The sequence below is a fragment of the Danio rerio genome, chromosome 3, assembly GCF_049306965.1.
Source record: "Danio rerio strain Tuebingen ecotype United States chromosome 3, GRCz12tu, whole genome shotgun sequence".
NCBI lineage: Eukaryota > Metazoa > Chordata > Actinopteri > Cypriniformes > Danionidae > Danio > Danio rerio.
The window spans coordinates 11251193-11271902 of NC_133178.1; the positions used below are offsets into that span (position 1 = coordinate 11251193).

The window sequence follows — 20710 nt, forward strand, 5'->3', positions numbered from 1 at the left end:
TTGGTCGAACAAGGTCCTTCATATATCAGCTAAAACCATATTCTGTTCATCACTTTTGAAGCTCAGAGAGAAAATGGCTGTTGTCGAGTCACTTCTGCAGTTTGCCAGCACAGGCACATTGCTGGGTGCTTTGCTGTTGTTTCTGGTTTTGTATTTAGTGTCATCTGGATCTGAATCTCAGAAAGAAGGAAAAGAGCCACCGGGACCCAAACCACTACCGCTGGTGGGAAACCTGCTGACCCTTGACCTCACAAGACCTTTCGACACATTTTTTAAGGTGAGAGCTCAATCAAATGAAATGAATGGCAGCGTATCATTTCAAGATTTCTTTGTAAATATGCTCCTCTGTTGTCCTCCAGCTCTCCAAAACCTATGGAAATGTATTCCAAGTGTATTTGGGACCTGAAAAAGCAGTGGTCCTAGTTGGATACAAAACGGTCAAAGAGGCGCTTGTGAACTACGCAGAAGAGTTTGGTGATCGAGAAATTGGACCAGGTTTTAGTATAATGAATGATGAACATGGTGGGACTTTTTTTCTACCTCAAACCAATTTTGCAAAACAAACATGTTGCACAAGTTTTCAGTTTCTCATGGCCTCTACAGGCCTGTGAATGTGCTAAATGGGCATAACTACTGATACAATTTAGCATTTGCCACTATAATCAATGAAAAACAAAAAAAATGTCTTGCGTTATGTGGTTGTTTGCTTGAAAATGTTTTTAATCAAGACGTATGTGTAACGAAGGGTCTGACACAGAGGGATCCATTTGCAGTATATTTATTAAACACAGTTTAATAAAGAGCACACAGATGGTACTAGTGTGCGAACTCGCATAAAACACAGTTGTATTAGGTCGATAGGCTGACGGCAGGCAAACACAGAGTGATATAGCAGGCATGGGTCGGAGGCAGGCGGCTAGGATCAAGGTCGGTATTCAGGCTGGGTTCGAGACAGGTGGCAGGCAAGGCAAGGTCGATATACAGTCCGGTTTAGCAACGGGGAAAGCAGGCAAGGAGGCTCAGTAGTGTTTGATGAGGCAGAACAAGACTTCGCACTGAGGTGTGTGTGTGTGTGCTGATAATATGTGAGTGTGTGGCGATCAAGGAGATGTGCTGCAGGTGTGTGGCAATCAGTATCTGAGGATGACGTAATGTCAGTAGTCCGGTGATGGTGACCTCTGCTGGCCATCGAAGGGAATGACTGGGAGCGAGTCGGTGACAGTATGTGTAAGTTCCCAACAGTAGTTGGTAAAAAAAAAAAATTGTTTTAATGTAATTTACTGTATAAGAGGTGATTGACCAGTCTGTTTTTAACCTCACATTCAAAGATGATTAGCAAGCTGAATACCTCAAAAAAAAAAGTATTATTTTTACTTTTTAAAAGGGCCCTATCATACACCCGGCGCAAGGCTCGATGCAATTGTTGTTGGCTAGTTTCAGATGAGACATTTTGATGTTTTGCACCACGTTGTTTAAATAGCAAATGCATTTGCGCTCATATGTGCACTCATAGGCAATCTGGTCTAAAAAAGGAGGCGTATTAAGGCGCATTGCTGGTGCGTTGCTGTTTTGAGGAACTATAATCGACTGCAGAATAGACCACATCAAAGCTGGTCTTACTGTAAGTCCAGCACAGAGCACGTTAGGTGTGCGCCTTGCTTACACATTGCTTAATACACACAGGATGTACAGCAATACCCAAATACCTTCACAAATGAAGGTATAATTTAAGGATTAAAATATGACAAAACATATTATTTTCTAGCCTACATCAATATAAAAACCACTGCCTCCATGCCTTCTTCATCTCGAGGGGCTTTTGTAGTCTATTCATAACAATTTGCTTTTGTAAAGTTGTTAGTATTATTAGCAGTATTATTTATTATATGCATATTTATATTTGTTTTATTAAAAAAAAAAAAGCTTAGATTTGCCTACCTGTCAGGTTTTAGACCCTATAAGGGCACAGCATGTGCATTTGGATATAACTCAGTTTTTTGAACACACTTCATTATTATTGCTCATTTATTTGTTTGCTGGATATTAGAGCTGAATTTAGAAATATATTTGAAACAATCTTTGCGCTTCATAAGCTGAATTAATTAAGGTTGATGGATGTCTGTGCGTACAACACGTTTCGCTATCCATGAGAGTGAAAGTGAAAGTAGAAAATGCAATAGTATCTGGATGCAGCCTTTATGACGCAAGCTGAGATTGCATCACTCAGCGATGCAATGTCAGACACAATGCACTCAATGGAGTGAGTGACGTCACTGTGACGGGTAGGGTTAGGGGTGGGGGTAGGTGAGAACATTAAAAAGCGTTGGATGCAGCCAAGATTGCACTGCACCAGGTCTGCAGCCAGGCCCCTCTCAGAAAATGAGGAGGCCTTATCTTGTCTCGCGCTGTAGATGCTCTAACTGTTTTCTTGCTAGTAAAGCGTTCAGTTTTAACACTTACAAAGTCCGCCATGTAAATAGCAAATGCGCTATGGCACGGCACAACTGACTCTTAAAGGGAATGGGAGATGAGACTCTGATTGGTTGATTCTCAAAACACACCTATAAATCATTAAGAGAATAAGCTCAACCCTGTTAGACCATGCGAAATATAGAGCCCAAAGTCATGCTTTTCTACTGATGTTGTTACTGAGACTCACAGTGGAATGCTTTTGTGTGGATCAGGAATCCTCTTTTCCAATGGAGAGAACTGGAAAGAGATGCGACGCTTCGCTCTCAGCAACCTGCGGGACTTTGGGATGGGCAAAAGAGGAAGTGAAGAGAAAATCATTGAAGAAATTCATCATCTCAAAGGAGAATTTGATAAGTTTGAAGGTACAAGACAAAGATGAACATCTGCTCTTGGTTTATAAGGTCCAGTGTGAAACGGTTTGGTGTTTTTTTTCTTGACAGGGAAGCCCTTTGACACAACTCAGCCTGTGAACTACGCTGTGTCAAACATCATCTCGTCTATTGTGTACGGAAGCAGATTTGAATACACAGACCCTCAATTCACAGAAATGGTTGACCGAGCAAATGAAAATGTTCGGGTTGGCGGATCAATTTCCATGTGGGTGAGTTTAACCAACTAATATTGTAGGCTGTTTTTTAAAATCATTTCTGGAGAATATCTATCACTTGGCATTTCCTCTTTCTTGTGTCTCTGAATGTGCATTTCTAGCTTTACGATATATTTCCCTGGTTGGGTCCATTTCTGAAAAACAAAAGGATTATTGTTGAAAATATTATCCAAAGTAGAGTCCAGATGACAAAGTTGATCACTGCTCTTCTGGAGACTCTGAATCCAAATGACCCCAGAGGCTTTGTTGACTCCTTTCTCATCCGCAAACTGAGCGATGAGGTATGGAAATTTGTAATGGTAGCTTTCACTGAAATAATCAGAAATTTAAGTTTGCAATTTACTAAAGATCTGATTGACTTGATAGCCACTGAGTATTTTAGCTCATTAATTTAGTATAATAGATGGAGTATATAACTGGTTTGTGGATTGCATTTGACAGAAATCTGGCAAGAAGGATTCATACTTTCATGAGGAAAATCTAATGATGACAGTGACAAATTTATTTATAGCTGGTACTGACACCACAGGAACAACTCTGCGCTGGGGTCTGATGCTCATGGCTAAATACCCCCACATTCAAGGTAAAAACTGTTATATAAAGAGTTTTTCCCCAATATCAATCACAAGGACCAAAGCACCAAATATGTGTTGCATTTGTGTGCAGATCGAGTTCAAGAGGAGATTGACAGAGTGATTGGTGGACGTCAACCAGTGGTGGAAGACAGGAAGAAATTACCATATACAGATGCTGTCATTCATGAAATTCAGAGACTGGCCAACATTGTGCCGTTGAGTCTTCCACATAGAACTACCAGTGACATTACCTTCAATGGATACTTCATCAAGAAGGTCAGCCAGAAGAATAAATGCATATAAATCATGGATAAGACAAATCATGTTCAGGACATCAAGGTTTTAAACATTTCTCCATTATTCTAGGGAACTACAGTTGTTCCTCTGCTGACGTCTGTTCTGAAGGATGAAAGTGAATGGGAGAAACCAAACAGCTTTTACCCAGAACACTTCCTTGATGAGAAGGGCCAGTTCGTCAGAAGAGATGCTTTCATGCCCTTTTCTGCAGGTACAGTGAAATGTGAATATGAAAACTACGTGTTCTTAATTTTTTGAAGAGCAAAGAATACTCTGCGCTAAGTAAAGTATACAATACAGTATGTTTTCTGTAAAAATCTGTCAACATAACAATAAGAATCTGATCACGGCATCAGGAGCTTCACTTAAATTTAGCCACCCGGGCTCATTGTGGAAACGTAGCCCCGCGGACGTTTCTGCAGACCGCGAAATACGTCCCGGGTGGTACGTATTCGAGCAGTTTTTGTTTTCGCGGATCCGCGAGAGGCCGCTGTGCGCGCCTTTTCGCGTCTCGAGCGCCTCTCAGGAGCGCGCGCCGTTCGCGCCTGCGCTGTTCTCGCGTGAAAAGCCGCTGGAGGCCGCTGTGGAGCGACTGTCCATCTGACTGACTGGCTGAACGACCAAACGATACCCTGTTTTTAAGCCAACGAGTGCTATGTTGCATTAAATCTGTACTGCAAATTTGTGCCATTGTCACCACCTGGCAACACACTTGCTGCCGATGACAGAAAATCAGTGAGAGAGTTTGGACCTTCCCACCAAGCTACTGAGGTAATAACTGGCAAGGTTATGTCAGTAAACTGATGGGCTTGAAAAATAGATATTTTCTGTACGGTACGTTTAACTCATGTACAGTAATTTAAATACAAATTTAGTCATTTTAAACTTTTGGTTTGATACTTGGACATAACTAATGCCAACAGCTGATGCCTTTAGGATGCTGAAGAAAATATATCCTATTAACTAGTGTTTTAAATCCATGATCCATACCAATATAGCCAGTTGAACAGCCTCTCTCTTTCTCAGGGCGCAGGGTTTGTCTGGGAGAGAGTTTGGCCAGGATGGAGCTCTTCCTGTTCTTCACGTCTCTCCTTCAGAGCTATCGCTTCACAACTCCACCTGGAGTGTCTGAAGATGAGCTGGATCTCAAAGGAATTGTTGGAATCACGTTGAACCCATCTCCACACAAGCTGTGTGCAATCAGACGCTCCTGATCCAAGAAAATATAAGTGGCCATTAGAACAACATACAAAAACAAAACAACAGCTCTTTTCAGTATGATTTGGGAGCTGTTTGCACTTGTTTTACTTTTTGAAAAAAATGTACTGTAATCAGCAAAAGGTGGAACCAATTACTGAACCTTTTGTTTTAAAAGACTCTAAGTATAATCCTTCAATATGCACTAAACATTTTGAGAAACATTTACATATCGATAAATAAAGTTGCAGATTGTTTGATTTTGGAAGCAATACTAGACTGCAAAGCTCCACTTGCAGGCCTATAAATAGCTTGTTTCCTTGTTATTTTATAAACTTGTCATTGCATATTACAGGGTTTATACGGTCATGGAAAGCCTGGAAAAGTCATGGAAAAACAGAAAAACCCACAAAGGTTTGAAAAAGTCAATTTGTTTAACAAATATCTGTATACTTAAATTAGGGCTGCACGATTGTCATGTTCACCAGCGAACAACCACCAGATGTCGCTGGTAAACATTCACACACAAACATTCACACTCCTTGAACAACATATCTGCCATGTTAGGGACTACAACACCCAGTCATGCCACACACACTCACACACAACCGGTTCCAAATCCACACTGATTGCACTCTCACAGCTGAAGACACTCACACATTGATTATTTGGACTATTTAAATCCCTCTTTTCCACACACATGTTGCTGAGTCTTGTTCACTGTAAAGTAGCATTACAGCGCGTTTTCCTTGTTTTGTTTTCCTTGTTTTGTGTTAGTTAGAGGAGTGGTTCTCTAACAATATATAACAAATAAATCACAAGCATGGGTAAATAAAATATAGTGAAGATAAAAGTGAATTCTAGTTTTCGGGTATTCACTATTCAGGTACAGATATTGAATAATCACCACTGCATAGTCTTCATTGTGTGTTATTTAATCTTTATTAAAGTTACAAAACATTTCTTGTGGCCGGATGTTTTAAAATTTGAAATAATGAAATGTTCACACAGTCACAGGCCTTAAAGGGACAGTTTACTCAAAGATTAAAATATACTGACTATTTACTCACACTTCACTTGTGTCAATTCTTTTTGTATTTTTTATGTGTTCATTAAAAAAAAAGAAAAAGAAAACTCAACATTTTTGAAACAAGTGAAGGGTGTCTCTTTAAAAATGCATGCAGATGATAAACTTTTACTCCATTATGATTATAATCCCACCATTGCTTATCCTGCGATGTGACTTGCGGATTGCGATATCGATGCTGAAATGATATATCGTGCAGCTCTAACTTGACTATAGGTTAGTTGTCTTTACTTATTTTCTGTCCCAAAAACTTGCTCTCACATTGTTAGTGCTGTGTAAGCATGATCAAAATCTTAACAATATTAATAATGTTAAATTTAAACAAAATGGTTTGTTGCGTGTTCTGTGATATGCTGTAATAAATTTGAACGTCATCATTTTTCTTATTATTTACCATGTATGTAGATATTACATGAAACATTACATCATAAAAATATGCTTGAAAGTTCTAGAAAAGTCTTGAAAAAGTCATGAAGTTTCAGTAGCAAAAATAAACCTTGATATTAAAGGTGATATTATTGATATTGATATTATATATATTTTTAATATTCTGGATATTTTTATATTTTAGGTTGCTTTATATAAATGCTTCTGCTAAATGCATAAGTAGGAAATCTGAAGGTGACCAGCAATGGAAGAGCGAAAGCAAAGTGTGTAAAAAGCTGTAGAACTCGGCAGTCAATTTAACAGGTTGAAGCTAATAAAAGCTATCGAAAAATATTCATACAGTATGTGATCCATAACACTTGTTAGAAGACGCGTGAAACCTTCGTAAACCAACTAAAAATGATTGAGCAATTCCAGCATTTATTTGTGCTTTCATTTTCACATCCGTTGTTATATTAAGTTTATCATTTTTTTATGAATTATTTGTAAATATTTAGGCGACACAGTGGCTAATTGGTTAGCACTGTCACCTCACAGCAAAAAGATTGCCGGTTCAAGTCCTGGCTGGATTAGTAGGATACATGCAGAGCTAGTGTTTCTTCCTATACCGATATACTTCCGGTGAACGGTTAATGTGACTTTTTCAAGTTCATACACTTGCTTTTACAGCATCGATTTTGTAAGATAATTACGATACAATCAGTTAAATAGACTTCAGCATTCATTTAGTTGTTGAAGCCTCAAGCGAGATAAAAAGCCACGCTGATCAGCAGGCGAGCACAGAAATGCCATTAGAAAAACTGAAGTAAAATAAATTTAAATGCTTTAAAGACATGGTGCTGAAAAATGTAATTTAATGCAGTGTTTATTGTACATTCGGAGACCCACTTTAGAGCGTATATCATTTAGGCAGTGAAGATCGTTGATTTTTGTTAAGAAAGCACACGTGCCAATTTTATAACGGCGTACAGTTCACTGGAAGCGTTTGACCCAGATTACTGACAAATTAAAAGTCCTTCTGCATGCTTCTGTATATACCACCGTGTTGGCATATCTGTGTGGAGTTTGAATGTTCTGCCCGTGTTCCCGTTGGTTTCCTCCGGCTGCTCTGATTTCCCTAACAGTCCAAAGGCATGCGGTATACTGTAGGTGAATTGAATAAACTAAATTGGTCATAGTGTATAAGTGTGTAAATGTGGATGTGTCCTGGGTTGCAGCTGGATGAGCATCTACTGTGTAAAACGTATTCTGGAAAATTTGGCAGTTCATTCGGCTGTGGCGACCCCTGAAAAATAAGTGACTAAGCCAAAGGAAAATGAATGAATGAATGAATGTAAATATTTACATTTTGTTGTCAATAATTAATTACATTGCATGATTAAATCATATTTATTTTCATTTTAGTTTTAAATGGGCTCTTGTTAAATAGTGGTAATTATATTGTACATCAGTTTAGACCAGCTTGTTTTTTTTACTGTCTATTTTTACAAATAGATAACATTATAATATTTAGTGCATATATAAACCAAAAGGCAACTTTAAATCACGCAATTGTATATGTCTGTACTGTTTAAATAACAAACCTGTCATGTTTTAGCCTAACGATTCACTGCAGGGTGTCACATACATGCAGTACATGCTTTTGTAAGCACATCATTATTCCCATGGATCTTTTAAAATATTTATTTTGTTTCAGAAAAGCTCCCTCCACCATTCATTACCTATAAGTTTAAAAGTGAGAAGCTCCGAAAAAAAAAAAAAAAAAAAACTGAAAAAAAAAAAAAAAAACTGGCCAAAGTTGGACACTTTGCAGTTGTGTTTTTTTTTTTTTTTTTTTTTTGCTTTTATTGGCTCCATAGGTCAAAAAAAGGGCACACAGACACCAGGACCTGAAACACATTTTACCGTATTAAATTGGTAATGGAAACAAATATGCGTTTTTAGCATTGCGTTTGACAGATATCTGGTAAGAAGGATCGTATACTTTCGTGAGGAGAATCTTATGATGAAACCCAAGGAATTACTCTGATGATTTGCAGTCAAACCCAAGACAAAAACAGTTATATGAAGAAGTGCATTTCAACATTGAATACATTGTAGAATTTAGGAATTGAGTTGAAGCACACAATTGTGCTATGCTGAGCAGAAATAATGCTGCTTAAGTAATTTCAGCAAACAGTTGTCCAAACTTTGCTAAATTATTGGCAAATGACATTTTTCTCCACTAAATGTTTCTAATGTGATGGTGTCTTTAAATGCAGCTTCTTGAAAATGGCTGCTCATATTCAATGATGAATTAAGCTAACGTTACATGAGTCAATTTAGGCCAAACTATAAACTATAACGCCCACCACACCCCAAACCCCCTCTCCTTCATTGCTGAAGTATTTCTTTTAGACAGGTGATGTTCAGTTTTAGTCACGCTAAGCTGATGTAGAGGTTGTTGTTATGAATGGGTTATATGCACAGAAGTGTTGTTCAGCCACTGAAATTTTCCGGCGAAAGATTGATGTGACAACAAAACATCAGTAAACAGCGCTATTCTGCCTAGCCTGCTTTACAGAGATGGGGTTGGTTTTATATTCACATTGGTTAATTATTGTACGATGACAACATGTAACGCGCTTCCTACACTGTTTACCATGTTGCTTTGAATATTCAGTCTGAAATAGCATGCATGTATGGCTTAGTAAGAAGTGTAAAATTACAGTATACAGTGGTCGCTTTAGGCCAAAGTGTGTGAGAGAGTGAGACCAGCGATGCTTGCATGCATGAAATATTGCACATTATGGCAGGTTTTGTTTGCTACATAACTGAAAATGTTTTAGATATAACAGCTTTTCGTTCAGAATTGTAGTTTTATACTTAGATAGCCTACGAATGTGAGCCACTTTAGACAGTTATGTGGCACTGGTGGTATTCCTTTGGCCCAGACAAAATGAATGTGAGCCTGAAGTGGCCCATCTGTACAATGGCAAAGAGGGCCAAAGATTTTAATTCATATATGGGCCATTGGGCCTTATGGCAAAATGTAATTTGCATGTGAGCCCAATGTGACCCGTGTAAAAAATGATAAATTTGGCCCAAATGACAGAGGACAAATGTGTGTCACGTTTTAGCGTGATCAAAACAAGAAACAAAAAGGTGCGGATCCAAGTGCAGATTATTTATTTACAGTGCAACCAACAAGGTGATAAGAATACAAAGTAACAAATAAACGACAAAACCAGAAACTAAATCAGAGACGAGGCTCAGGAATAACAAACTCAAACAACTAAACCTAATTAGAAAACAGACTAGACAAATGACACGCGAACTAGACTAATGCAAAATACAAGAACAGGATCAGAATAACAAACTCGGAATCTTGGACTTACTCGATACTCGGACAAGGAGTACAAACGACGCGATGCAAGACAGAGGTGAAATGGTTGTATAAATAGTCCAGATAATCATTGGTAACACAAAACAGATGTGATGACAGGTCAGTGTAGGTGTTCCGTTGTATCCACATGGTATGTATGAGAATGTAGTTCTTTTCCTGGTACGCTGTAATGCCTACAAGTCCTAGTGCACTACAGCGCCCTCAGGTGGTCACTGACGGATGTGACAATGTGAGCCACAATTGGCAAAAATGTGGCATAGTTATTTAAGGGTAATCTGGGTCTAAACCTAAAGTGGCTCACACGTGTAGGTGCAAATGTGGCCCAGTTATCTTAAAACATATGTGGGCCACTTTTGGCAAATATTTGGCACAGTAAGCTCTGGCTGTTGCGGCTGTGAGCCTAATGTGATCCAGAGAAAATATGGCAAATGTGGCCCAGTTCTTTTAAAATATATGTGGGCCACTTTTGGCAAATATTCAGCACAGTAAGCTATGGCTAATGTGGATTTGAGCCTATAGTGGCCCAGAGAAGATATGGCAAATGTGGCCCAGTTATCCTAAAACAAATACGGGCCATGTTTGGCAAATATTGGGCACAGTTAGCTCAGGCTAATGAGGCTGTAAACTTAAAGCGGCCCAGATGAGATATGGCAAATGTGACCCAGTTATCTTAAAACGTATGTGGACCACATAGACTAAAGTCACCATCATGGAGAAAAGTGTTTGCTTTAGTTGGGCTCATAGCTCTGAACCTCTTAATATAAATTTTCTTTTGAGCTGCTGTAACTTTTAAGAACTTTGCTTGAAAAGTTTGTTCATCATTGCAAACAAAATGAAGTGAGGCACAACCTGAGATGAAATAATATAGTTCACTTATGCTTACCAATGTTTAATCCATTATTAGAAGTAATAGGCCAGATCTGGGCCAGAATAAAAGCAAACTGTGGCCCGAAATAGAGTCAGTTCTGGTTCATTTGGTTGGTTTCTGGCTAATACGTGGTATTGCTTTTATTTATTTGTGTCCCAGATTTGACAAACAGAAGCGGACCGCCCTAGAGCCATCATTACATTCAGTATGTGGTCCAGATGTGAGTGTCTGGTGTGGGCTAGATCTGGGCCGGAATAAAAGCAAACTGTGGCCTAGAATAGGGTCAGTTCTGGTTCATTTGGTTGAATTCTGGCTGATATGTGATATTGCTATGGCTTAACTGTTGCCCAGATCTGGCAATCAGGAGCGGACGGCCCAAGTGCCATCATTCCATTCGGTATGTGGGCCGGATATGAGCCACATGAATTTTGCTAGCTGGGTAAAGCACTATAAAGTTTTCTATCTGGCGAATGACATGGTCTAGTGGATCTCTGTCATCTTTAATGTGCGTGTTCATGATTTCAGGAAGCGTGGTTTTGGATGGCAGGGGAGGGACTGTGTTTCAAGGATATTATGCTAACCGGTTAGATCACCTACTGCACCTTTAATTGAAGTGTGTACTCTGTGTAGATACTGATGCAATCACACCAGCACAGTACTCTCATGGTTACCTTGTTTTGAGTGATCAATTCTCCATGGAGTTACTAAAGGTTTCTCCTACATGTGTATTATGAAGCTTTGGATGCTTCAGAGAGTTTGTGGAGCTCTCTGATATTGTAAAATGGTTGTTGAATCTTTGCTACATTTTTCGAGTGCAGGCACATTACTGGGCACTTTGCTATTGTTACTGGTTTTCTATCGGCTCTCTCGAGACTCTGAATTTCAGAAAAAGAGGAAAGATCCACCAGGACCCAAACCGATACCTTTGCTGGGGAACCTGCTGACCCTTGACCTTTCAAGACCTTTTGACTCCCTTTGTGAGGTGAGATCCAAACATTTATATACTTTATTTAATGTTTCATTTATATAATTGATTTATTTTGTTGTATTAGTTTTATAGTTGCTATGGTAACATATTTGTTAACATAAACAATTGACCCAACACTGCAGTTTTTTATTAGATATATTATATTATATGAGCAATATCACACTCGTAGCAGTGCGATGTGGCTGTATATCAGCACTGGTGGGAGGCGTGCTTGGCACGAGGCCGCAGGGCACCAGTGAGCATATATAGCCACATCGAAACTGCTACGAGTGTGATATTGCGCTTATACAACAGTTCGACTGCATAATCGTGTATATAAAAAAACAAATCAAACATGGGGAGTCTCAAAAACCCTGTATAAGGAACTACTTTCTTCTACTATTCATTCACATCTCCAGGTGACGTCAGAAGAGCAGAAGCCGTTCACCAACGTCATTTTAAAGCTAGTATTTGAATGAATCTCTAGCGTAATGTCTAAACTAATGACAAAATTGGTGATTTTGCTCACATTTTTATTTTATTTTAGGGCCTTACTGCATGAAAAGCCATCATTCTAAGTTACAGAGATATCTCCCAGTATTTCTCTGTTGTAATCGGGAGATCACAATACTACTATGGTATAAATACAGCACTACAACATACAAGAGAGAGAGATCAACTTAGAGAGTAATTTACCTATTTAATAATGCTTTGATCAGCTGTAGCTTGAAATTACGCTGGTTTTTCATAGGGCTTATTATGCGTCTCTGTCAACATCTTGTGGATGAACATCATCACCCGTCTTCGCTTAAAGACAGGCTAATGCAGGCATTGCTATCATGGATGAATACATACAAAATCAAACTTTCCCTCTCACAAATGTTTAATTTAGAATAATAGATATATTACACACTGAAATAAATATCTTATTTTACATTAATTGGTTTAGAAATGATATTTTGCTGGTTTCTTCAACTTTTAAATAGTAATGGTCATGTGCTTACCTATTTAGAGTTTCTAGAAAAATGTTCTCTTTATATACCTGTCAAAGAGTATATGATGGTTGTTAATGGTTTTCCCTCAGAGCTTAAGAAATTGTTAGAAAATGATCTAGTTCAAAATACAAATTTAGATTTTAGTTTTTAAATTGGAAGGTATAAATAAAAAAAAAAGTAAGATTGTCAGATTGTCAATGTTCCTTCAGCCATTGGTTATTGGAGATCACAATTTTAAGATGTTAACTGGAACGACACTTTTAAGATTTCCAGATGTTTTTGTATTACAAATAAAATTAGAGCGGTATCATTTAAAATTGTTCATCGTATTTATCCTATAAAACAGGTTATTGAAAAAAATTGGTAAAGATGTTGATTTAAAATTTGCTGTTTGTAACAATAAAGAAGAGAGTATTGTTCATTTACTTTATGATTGTATTTATACACAGTTGTTTTGGTGTGATCTTTTCTTTTTCGTTAAGAAGAATACAAATATTGCATTGGAATTCAAAGAAAAAGATGTTTTATTTTATTATTATTATTTTTTAAATTTCCTCATTATATAAAGATACAATTGTTTGGGTAATTTAATAGATAACATAAGTAATACTGGGTTCAACTACTGCTTTTACGTTACTGTGATGGCTGGGTTTAGGGTTGGAGTGGGGTAGATGTTAATAAAATACCATTAATGGGAAATATGATAAATAATATGAATATATTTTATAAATATATAAAGTATTAACTTCCAGCCACAAACATTTCATAACATATAGTAAACAATTTGGGGCTTGCATTTGTAAAACAAAAGTCCCACATACATAGTAAGTGAAATATAGTCTTAAAATAACTAAGGTAGGAAAATGATCAGTTTTCTATCACTAGAAAACGTTTGGCTTATCAAATGCAGCCTGAGGTGTGCATATTAATTATTTCAGAGCTTTTTTATTCTCTCAGAGCTGCATATGAGTTGGTGCGCTCTTCATGTTTTTTGTCATTTCCGGATAAATGACCTAAAGTAGGCATACATGCAAATGAGGAGGGCATGGCACGTGAGTCTCGCCATAGTTTGTTTTGTCATCTGATTGGCCTGTTGTCCACTGGGGTTTCACGCTTGTGAAATTTACATGAAAACGAGTAAACAGTGGTGTCTGAGGCTCACAGTATGCCGATTTCCATTTACATCACATTTTTCATTCATAAATGTTAATGGGCAGGGAAAAAAACTAATTTTACTCACTTTAAAATAGAAATAGGTCATAACCTATGCACGATAAAAGAAACAAACAAACAAAAATACTTAATTAATTTAAAGCCTTAAAATTTTTTTTTTAATAATTGTATTTTTTTATTTTTTTTCTTCAATATAATGTTGTTATTGCCCTTGATTGTTCTGTGTTCTAAAACTGCACAAATAAATAAATAAATAAAATAAATAAACGAATATTCTCAAAAAAAAAAAAAAAAAAAGGGGCTAATGGCCGACAACCTGTCTCTCAGAAATTATAATATTTTAAAAAAGGGGCACTGTCCTTATAAATAAACTGCATAGTTGTAATCTAAACAACTACATTCTCGTCTAAAAAAAGCCTCAAAAGAATATTTTGTTGTCTAACAGCTGCAATATTTGTCAAACTGTAGTGTCTGCTTGTTGCTGGCTGTATGTGGGCGGAGTAATATACAAAGGGTAAAAAGGCTGTACAGATATTACTTAAATATATCGCGGCTATCAGCCAATCAGATTCGAGAACCAGACAGAACTGTTGTATAAACTACAATACATCACAGTGTACTCTAGTAAAAACTGAAGTACACTGCAGTACAGTATTTATAAAAAGTTAATCAGTAAACTATTGTTTACTATTATAGGTAATATTACTATCCTGTAGCATTTGGTAAGGGTTGTAAATACTGTACAGTGTAGAACACTTTACTATATGATTCAAAAACATCATATAAATCTTTTTTTGTAAATGCTTTTTATTTATTTATTTTTTTTTTGTCCTCCAGCTGTCCAAAACCTATGGGAATGTGTACCAAGTGTTTTTGGGTCCCAAAAAAGTCGTCGTACTTATTGGACACAAAACTGTTAAAGAAGCTCTTGTGAATTATGCAGATGAGTTTGGCGAGCGAGATATTACACCTATTTTCAGGATACTTGCTAATGATCATGGTAAGAATAACCCAGTGCTTTGTTTTTTATCATTCAAGTGTAATAGAGGCCCATTGATCCAACTGTTGCATTTTTTTATGGTTGCACCTTTGCCATTGGAGTTTATTGCAGTCCCATTATTACGTTAAGAACATTTTTAAATAGTATCAAAGATGTTTGTTGTATTTGACTGATTTTATTGGTTAGGGATCCTCTTTTCTAATGGAGAAAGCTGGAAAGAGATGCGACGCTTCGCTATTAGCAACCTGCGAGACTTTGGGATGGGCAAAAGAGGGAGCGAAGAGAAAATCATTGAAGAAATTCATCATCTCAAAGGAGAATTTGATAAGTTTGAAGGTACGAGATGAGCAAGACACATAAATGGACATCTTCACTCATCCTCTTAGTTTATAAGATCCAATGAGAGACGTTTGTTGCTGTTTTTATTAACAGGGAAACCCTTTGACACAACACAGCCTGTGAACTACGCTGTGTCAAACATCATCTCGTCTATTGTGTACGGCAGCAGATTTGAATACACAGACCCTCGATTCACAGAAATGGTTGATAGAGCAAATGAAAATATTCGAGTTAGCGGATCAGTTTCAATGATGGTATGGAAATATGATTTTTGAGAAATTTAGTTTGCAAATGACATTAACGTATTGATGCATATCTTCCTCTGTATGTATTTCAGCTTTACAATATCTTTCCATGGCTGGGTCTATTCCTCAACAGCAAAAGGACTGTCGTGAGAAACATGTTAAAAAACAGAGCAGAATTTATGAAGTTGATCACTGGCCTGCAGGAGACTCTGAATATACACGACCGCAGAGGCTTTGTCGACTCTTTTCTCATCCGCAAACAGAGTGATGAGGTACAGAAAAACTATGTTGCGTTGAAATACAGGAGAAAGTTCTGCTGAACAGATAAGAAGACATTTTGAAATATTCTCGTTTATGGCATCGATTACTTCCACAGTATTTTTTTATCCTTCAATGGAAGTCGATGGGTTCCAGTAACCAGCATTTTTCTAAATTTCTTCTTTTATGTTCAACAGAAGAAAAAAAGGTGTAAAACCAAAAAACGGTAAACTAAGGGCTCTATTTTAACGATCTAGGCACAAAGTCTAAAGCACATGTCGCAAAAGCATTAAGGCTGTGTTCGAATCCACTTTTGCTTTTTTAAGGATGGAAAAATATGGTCTGTGCCCCGGCGCATGGTCTAACAGGGTTGTGCTTATTCTCTTAAAGAGCCCATATTATACATGAAATAGGGTCATATCTTGGTTGTAAGGGTCTCCAACAACAGTCTAATATGCATGCAAGGTCAAAAAACACTTTCATGGTCTTATAATCTGCATTTATTTTTACCTAATTATCCCAGCGACTCCTGTATGAATCGTCCAGTGATTCATTTGTTCCCAAACCCCTCCTTAGCACGAAGCTAATCTGCGCTGATTGGACCAATGACAGTCTGTTGCGATTGGTCGACTGCCTTCAGTCAGAGTGAAATGCCAAACAGCTAATCAGCAATATAAAGTAATCACAGTTCATACACGCTTGATAGTGTAGGCGTGGATTTTAGCTGCCAGTGGGTCAATGTAAATACAGACTATTGACTTGAAAATACAGACGTCTATCTATTTTATTGAGCAAAAACTCCAAAAACTGTCGAGGAGATCACATAGCTTGTCTCACTCTGCTCTTTTCACAGACACAGACACAGACACACACACACACACACACACACACACACACACACACACACACACACACACACACACACACAAACACACACACACACACACACACACACACACACACACACACACACACACACACACACACACATTGCCCTCGTCCTTGCGCGCGCGCGCGCGCGCGAACACACACACAAAAACACACACACACACCTCCGGACGACAACGCGCGCACACACACACAAACACACACATATACCTCCGGACGACAGCGCACGCGCACACACACACTACCCTCGTCCATGGAGCTCCGTAAACAAAGCAGCACGCGTCGCGTTTTAAACGTGACTTTGCACGCGATAAGAGAATATAGCCAGTTAACCTGATACAGTACACTCGGTTACAAGTAACAAGTCACAACTAAATACATTTGCAAGCTAGAGTCAACGAGGCAACAACTTTAATCGCACGTACTTACACTTGAGAAATGGAGGAAGGAACCCATCCTGACGTCCAGCAGTAAGTTACTCTTTACTGATCCTTCCTTTAACAAACCCGATGAAGTATTCTTTGTAGCATGTAGTTTGCAGAAGTTTCCAGTAGTTTCCAACTGCTTGGTTATGATGCTGAGGTTTCATCTTTGGGTAGAGACTCAATAATATCCATCTGCAGTGTGACTTCAGTCGACCGGCATGTTTGTGTGCGTGTGTTTGTGGGTGTGTGTGTGTCTGGGTTTCTGCGTCAGAGGGCGGGGCCTCAGGTTTGAAATCTCCCGGGTTTGCGCGTGCACGTGAATAACTTGATTTGTTCGTACGTCATGGCGAAACACCTAATGACTCGGTATCAAGGCGACTCGTTTGAAGCACTATGAGTCGACTCTTTTATAGATGAATCAACCGTTTTAAATACTGTACACTTACAGATTTAAGCCTTAGCTGGATACTTCACTTCACTTAGAGCTGTGTTACACACTACATGGAGGGGAATTTTCAAAAACCCATAATATGGGCTCTTTAATGAGTTATGGGTGTGTTTTGAGCATAACGTGCATTAAACCAATCAGAGACTCATCTCTCATTACCTTTAAGAGTCAGTTGCATCGTGCCATGATGCATTTGCTGTTTAGGATGCTCCAGGAGCTAGGGGTAAAATATAACATGTTATCTGTGGTCAAAAAACCTGTGATATATTTTGGATGTAAATTTTAAATTTGGTTGATTTGACACAATGGTGCTGTTGTTGTTGTTTTTTACAAGCATTATACATTTGCCTAAGCATATTAAATTTATTATAACCAACAAAAATAGTTTACATTAACTTTTTAAAAAATGCTTCAATGATGTGTGGATTTCTATTTATTAGCAATTAGGCAAGAAGGACTCATACTTTCATGCAGAGAATCTTCTCATGACGGTGGGAAATCTGTTTGCTGCTGGTACTGATACTACAGGAACAACTCTGCGCTGGGGTCTGATGCTCATGGCCAAATACCCTCAAATACAAGGTAAAAATAGTCATATGAAGAATTTTCCTTCAGTGTTGAATACATTGTAGGTCAAAGCACCAAATATGTTGCATTTGTGGGCAGATCGAGTTCAAGAGGAGATTGACAGAGTGATTGGTGGACGTCAGCCGGTGGTGGAAGACAGGAAGAAATTACCATATACAGATGCTGTCATTCATGAAATTCAGAGACTGGCCAACATAGTTCCCATGAATCTCCCTCATGTGACCAGCTGTGATGTTACCTTCAATGGATACTTCATCAAGAAGGTCTATCAGAAGAATGTGTATTAAAATAAGTAAAATATATTGAAGTCCACATTTTAATTTAGTCTTTTTATTTGTTCTATAGGGGACCACTGTTATTCCTCTGCTGACGTCTGTTCTGAAGGATGAAAGTGAATGGGAGAAACCAAACAGCTTTTACCCAGAACACTTCCTTGATGAGAAGGGCCAGTTCGTCAAGAGAGATGCTTTCATGCCCTTTTCTGCAGGTATGATCAATATAAACACACAGTTTTGAAGAAACGAGCATGTGAATTGGAATAAAATATATTTGCTGTTTGGTCAGGGCGCAGGGTTTGTCTGGGAGAGAGTTTGGCCAGGATGGAGCTCTTCCTGTTCTTCGCGTCTCTCCTTCAGAGCTACCGCTTCACAACTCCACCTGGAGTGTCTGAAGATGAGCTGGATCTCAAAGGAACGGTCGGAGTGACTCTGAATCCGTCTCCACACAAACTGTGTGCAATCAAACGCTTTTGAAATCTGTCAACCAAAATAGAAACATTTTGTGACCCTGAAACACACATTCAGTGTTATGTTAAAGGGGTATATTTTTGGCAATTAGAAAATAAATAAATATTGTAAGGGTCAAAATCTTAGATTTTTTAAAATGCATTAAATCATTTGAATATTAAGTAAAGATCATAATCCATGTTCTCTGAAAATGTCTTATGTACATGCATCAAAAGCTCAATTTTTGGTTAGTAATAAGCATTGCTAAGCATTTAATTTAGACAATTTTAAAGGAGATTTTATGAGTAATTAAGTTTTTCAAATTTTCAAATATTGTGTAATCTTTTTTTAATTATTAATCATCGGTTATTTTAACACATTAACATGCACAAATACAGTCTCAGCTATACAGTAGGAAATGATATGAAGGTAAATCAGTAGCGAAACTGGAGAGCTTGCAAATGTAAATGTGAGCACTTGTGATAATAATATTTGTATGTGTAGGTTGAAATGTGGGTACAAACAAGTAAACAGGATAATACAGTCAGGCTAGGAGCTAAATATGCACCACAGAATAGAAAATCAGGAAAAATTATTAATGTAATGTCCAAAATGTGTCCATAACTGCCAAAAATTCTCAGACTTTTGATGTGTCATAGGTGAGTTTCTCCATTTAAATAGCATGAGACAACCACATTTTAATGGAGGGTATCTGAGGAGATGACCACAATAAAATTTTACTTTTCTTTCAAATATTGTCTAATCTTAATGCATATGTTAATGGAAAGCCTACTCATTTTATTTATTTGCTTAGTTCATTATTTTTATTATTGTTAATAATAATAAAAATAACAATACATGTATTTTACATAGCGCCTTTAAATGTTACTTTCTCAAACTGCTTTACATACAAATCTATGCAACATGCATTACAACAAAGATAAAAGATAAAAATAGATCCATTTACATGACTTTGAAGTGATGTAGAAATCACAGTTTTATAAAAATCACACTCATGAAAGGTTTAATGGTCCATTGTCCATATTTTTTTGTTTTAAATACCAGCATTTTAACTTGTCTTGAATAAATAAAAACTAATTCATTCATTAAATATATTAAATGTTGAGAATAACTTTGTTAAAAGTGTACATGAGAACAGTAGGTGCATGAATAATGTTCTTTTTTCATGTTGTGCTGTAATTTTTTTTTTTTGTATCTTAAAAATTATTTACATTTTCACAGAAATATCACAGCCTTAGATTCATTTACTCAATTAGTACACATCTATTCAGTTACATTTATGTGTAAATGACAACGAGATAATTAACTTCTGACAAAGAATTCACTTCCAAGAAATTAATCTTTTCACTTGTCATTTTAAGTCACTTTACAATAAAGCATTATAAGTTATTGCTAATAAATGTATTTAATTGTAATTTATTGAATGAAGTTTAGATTAACATTTACAGATACCTTATTAAAATGCTAATGCATGCTTGTTAACGTTAATGCACTTTGGGTTAACATTACAAATGTACAACTTCGTTTCCATTGACTAAAGGTGTATAAATACTGCAATAAAGATATGGTTCACTGTTTGTTCATATTAGTTAATAGATTAATTAATATTAGCTAATGGAACCTTATTGAAAGTGTTTCCTGGCTATTAAAAATTCTTTGCTGAATAAATTATTGTTTTTTTTTATTTTTATTTTTACGGGCTGAACCAAAGAATAATCAGTGCATGATTAGTGCAATCCCCAGGACTGTTCTTTGAACAATAA

General features: G+C 37.2%; 3 protein-coding genes across 4 annotated transcripts in view; 2 read left to right on the forward strand and 1 right to left on the reverse strand.

Moving 5' to 3' along the window:
* LOC141381148 (uncharacterized) overlaps positions 1 to 20710 on the reverse strand; it is a 587543-nt gene that overhangs the window by 60982 nt on the left and 505851 nt on the right. The gene's annotated exons all lie outside the window — the stretch shown is intronic.
* cyp2k21 (cytochrome P450, family 2, subfamily k, polypeptide 21) lies at positions 65 to 6006 on the forward strand. Of its 2 annotated transcripts, none has more exons than XM_073944166.1 (9): positions 65 to 277; positions 360 to 1227; positions 2685 to 2834; positions 2913 to 3073; positions 3181 to 3360; positions 3521 to 3662; positions 3746 to 3930; positions 4021 to 4162; positions 4978 to 6006. In XM_073944166.1, the coding sequence occupies exons 3-9, from the start codon at positions 2720 to 2722 to the stop codon at positions 5163 to 5165; spliced, it is 1113 nt and encodes a 370-aa protein (XP_073800267.1). In that variant the 5' UTR covers positions 65 to 277; positions 360 to 1227; positions 2685 to 2719; the 3' UTR covers positions 5166 to 6006. The 2 variants fall into 2 exon arrangements, with proteins under 2 accessions (XP_073800267.1, XP_692555.2); XM_687463.10 differs by having other exon boundaries at positions 360 to 522.
* On the forward strand, positions 11616 to 19108 carry cyp2k17 (cytochrome P450, family 2, subfamily K, polypeptide17; the record flags this gene model as incomplete). The annotated part of the gene is given in 9 exon segments (NM_001042778.2): positions 11616 to 11857; positions 14848 to 15010; positions 15197 to 15346; positions 15443 to 15603; positions 15687 to 15866; positions 18054 to 18195; positions 18280 to 18464; positions 18547 to 18688; positions 18766 to 19108. Coding segments are annotated over 9 exon segments (1512 nt in total). The 5' UTR covers positions 11616 to 11656.

Coding starts and splice junctions, on each gene's coding strand:
- cyp2k21 (XM_687463.10), top strand. CDS start 74: ATGGCTGTTGTCGAGTCACTTCTGCAGTTTGCCAGCACAGGCACATTG. Junction 523..2,684: donor TATAATGAATGATGAACATG/GTGGGACTTTTT, acceptor TGTGTGGATCAG/GAATCCTCTTTTCCAATGGA. Junction 3,361..3,520: donor TCCGCAAACTGAGCGATGAG/GTATGGAAATTT, acceptor TGCATTTGACAG/AAATCTGGCAAGAAGGATTC.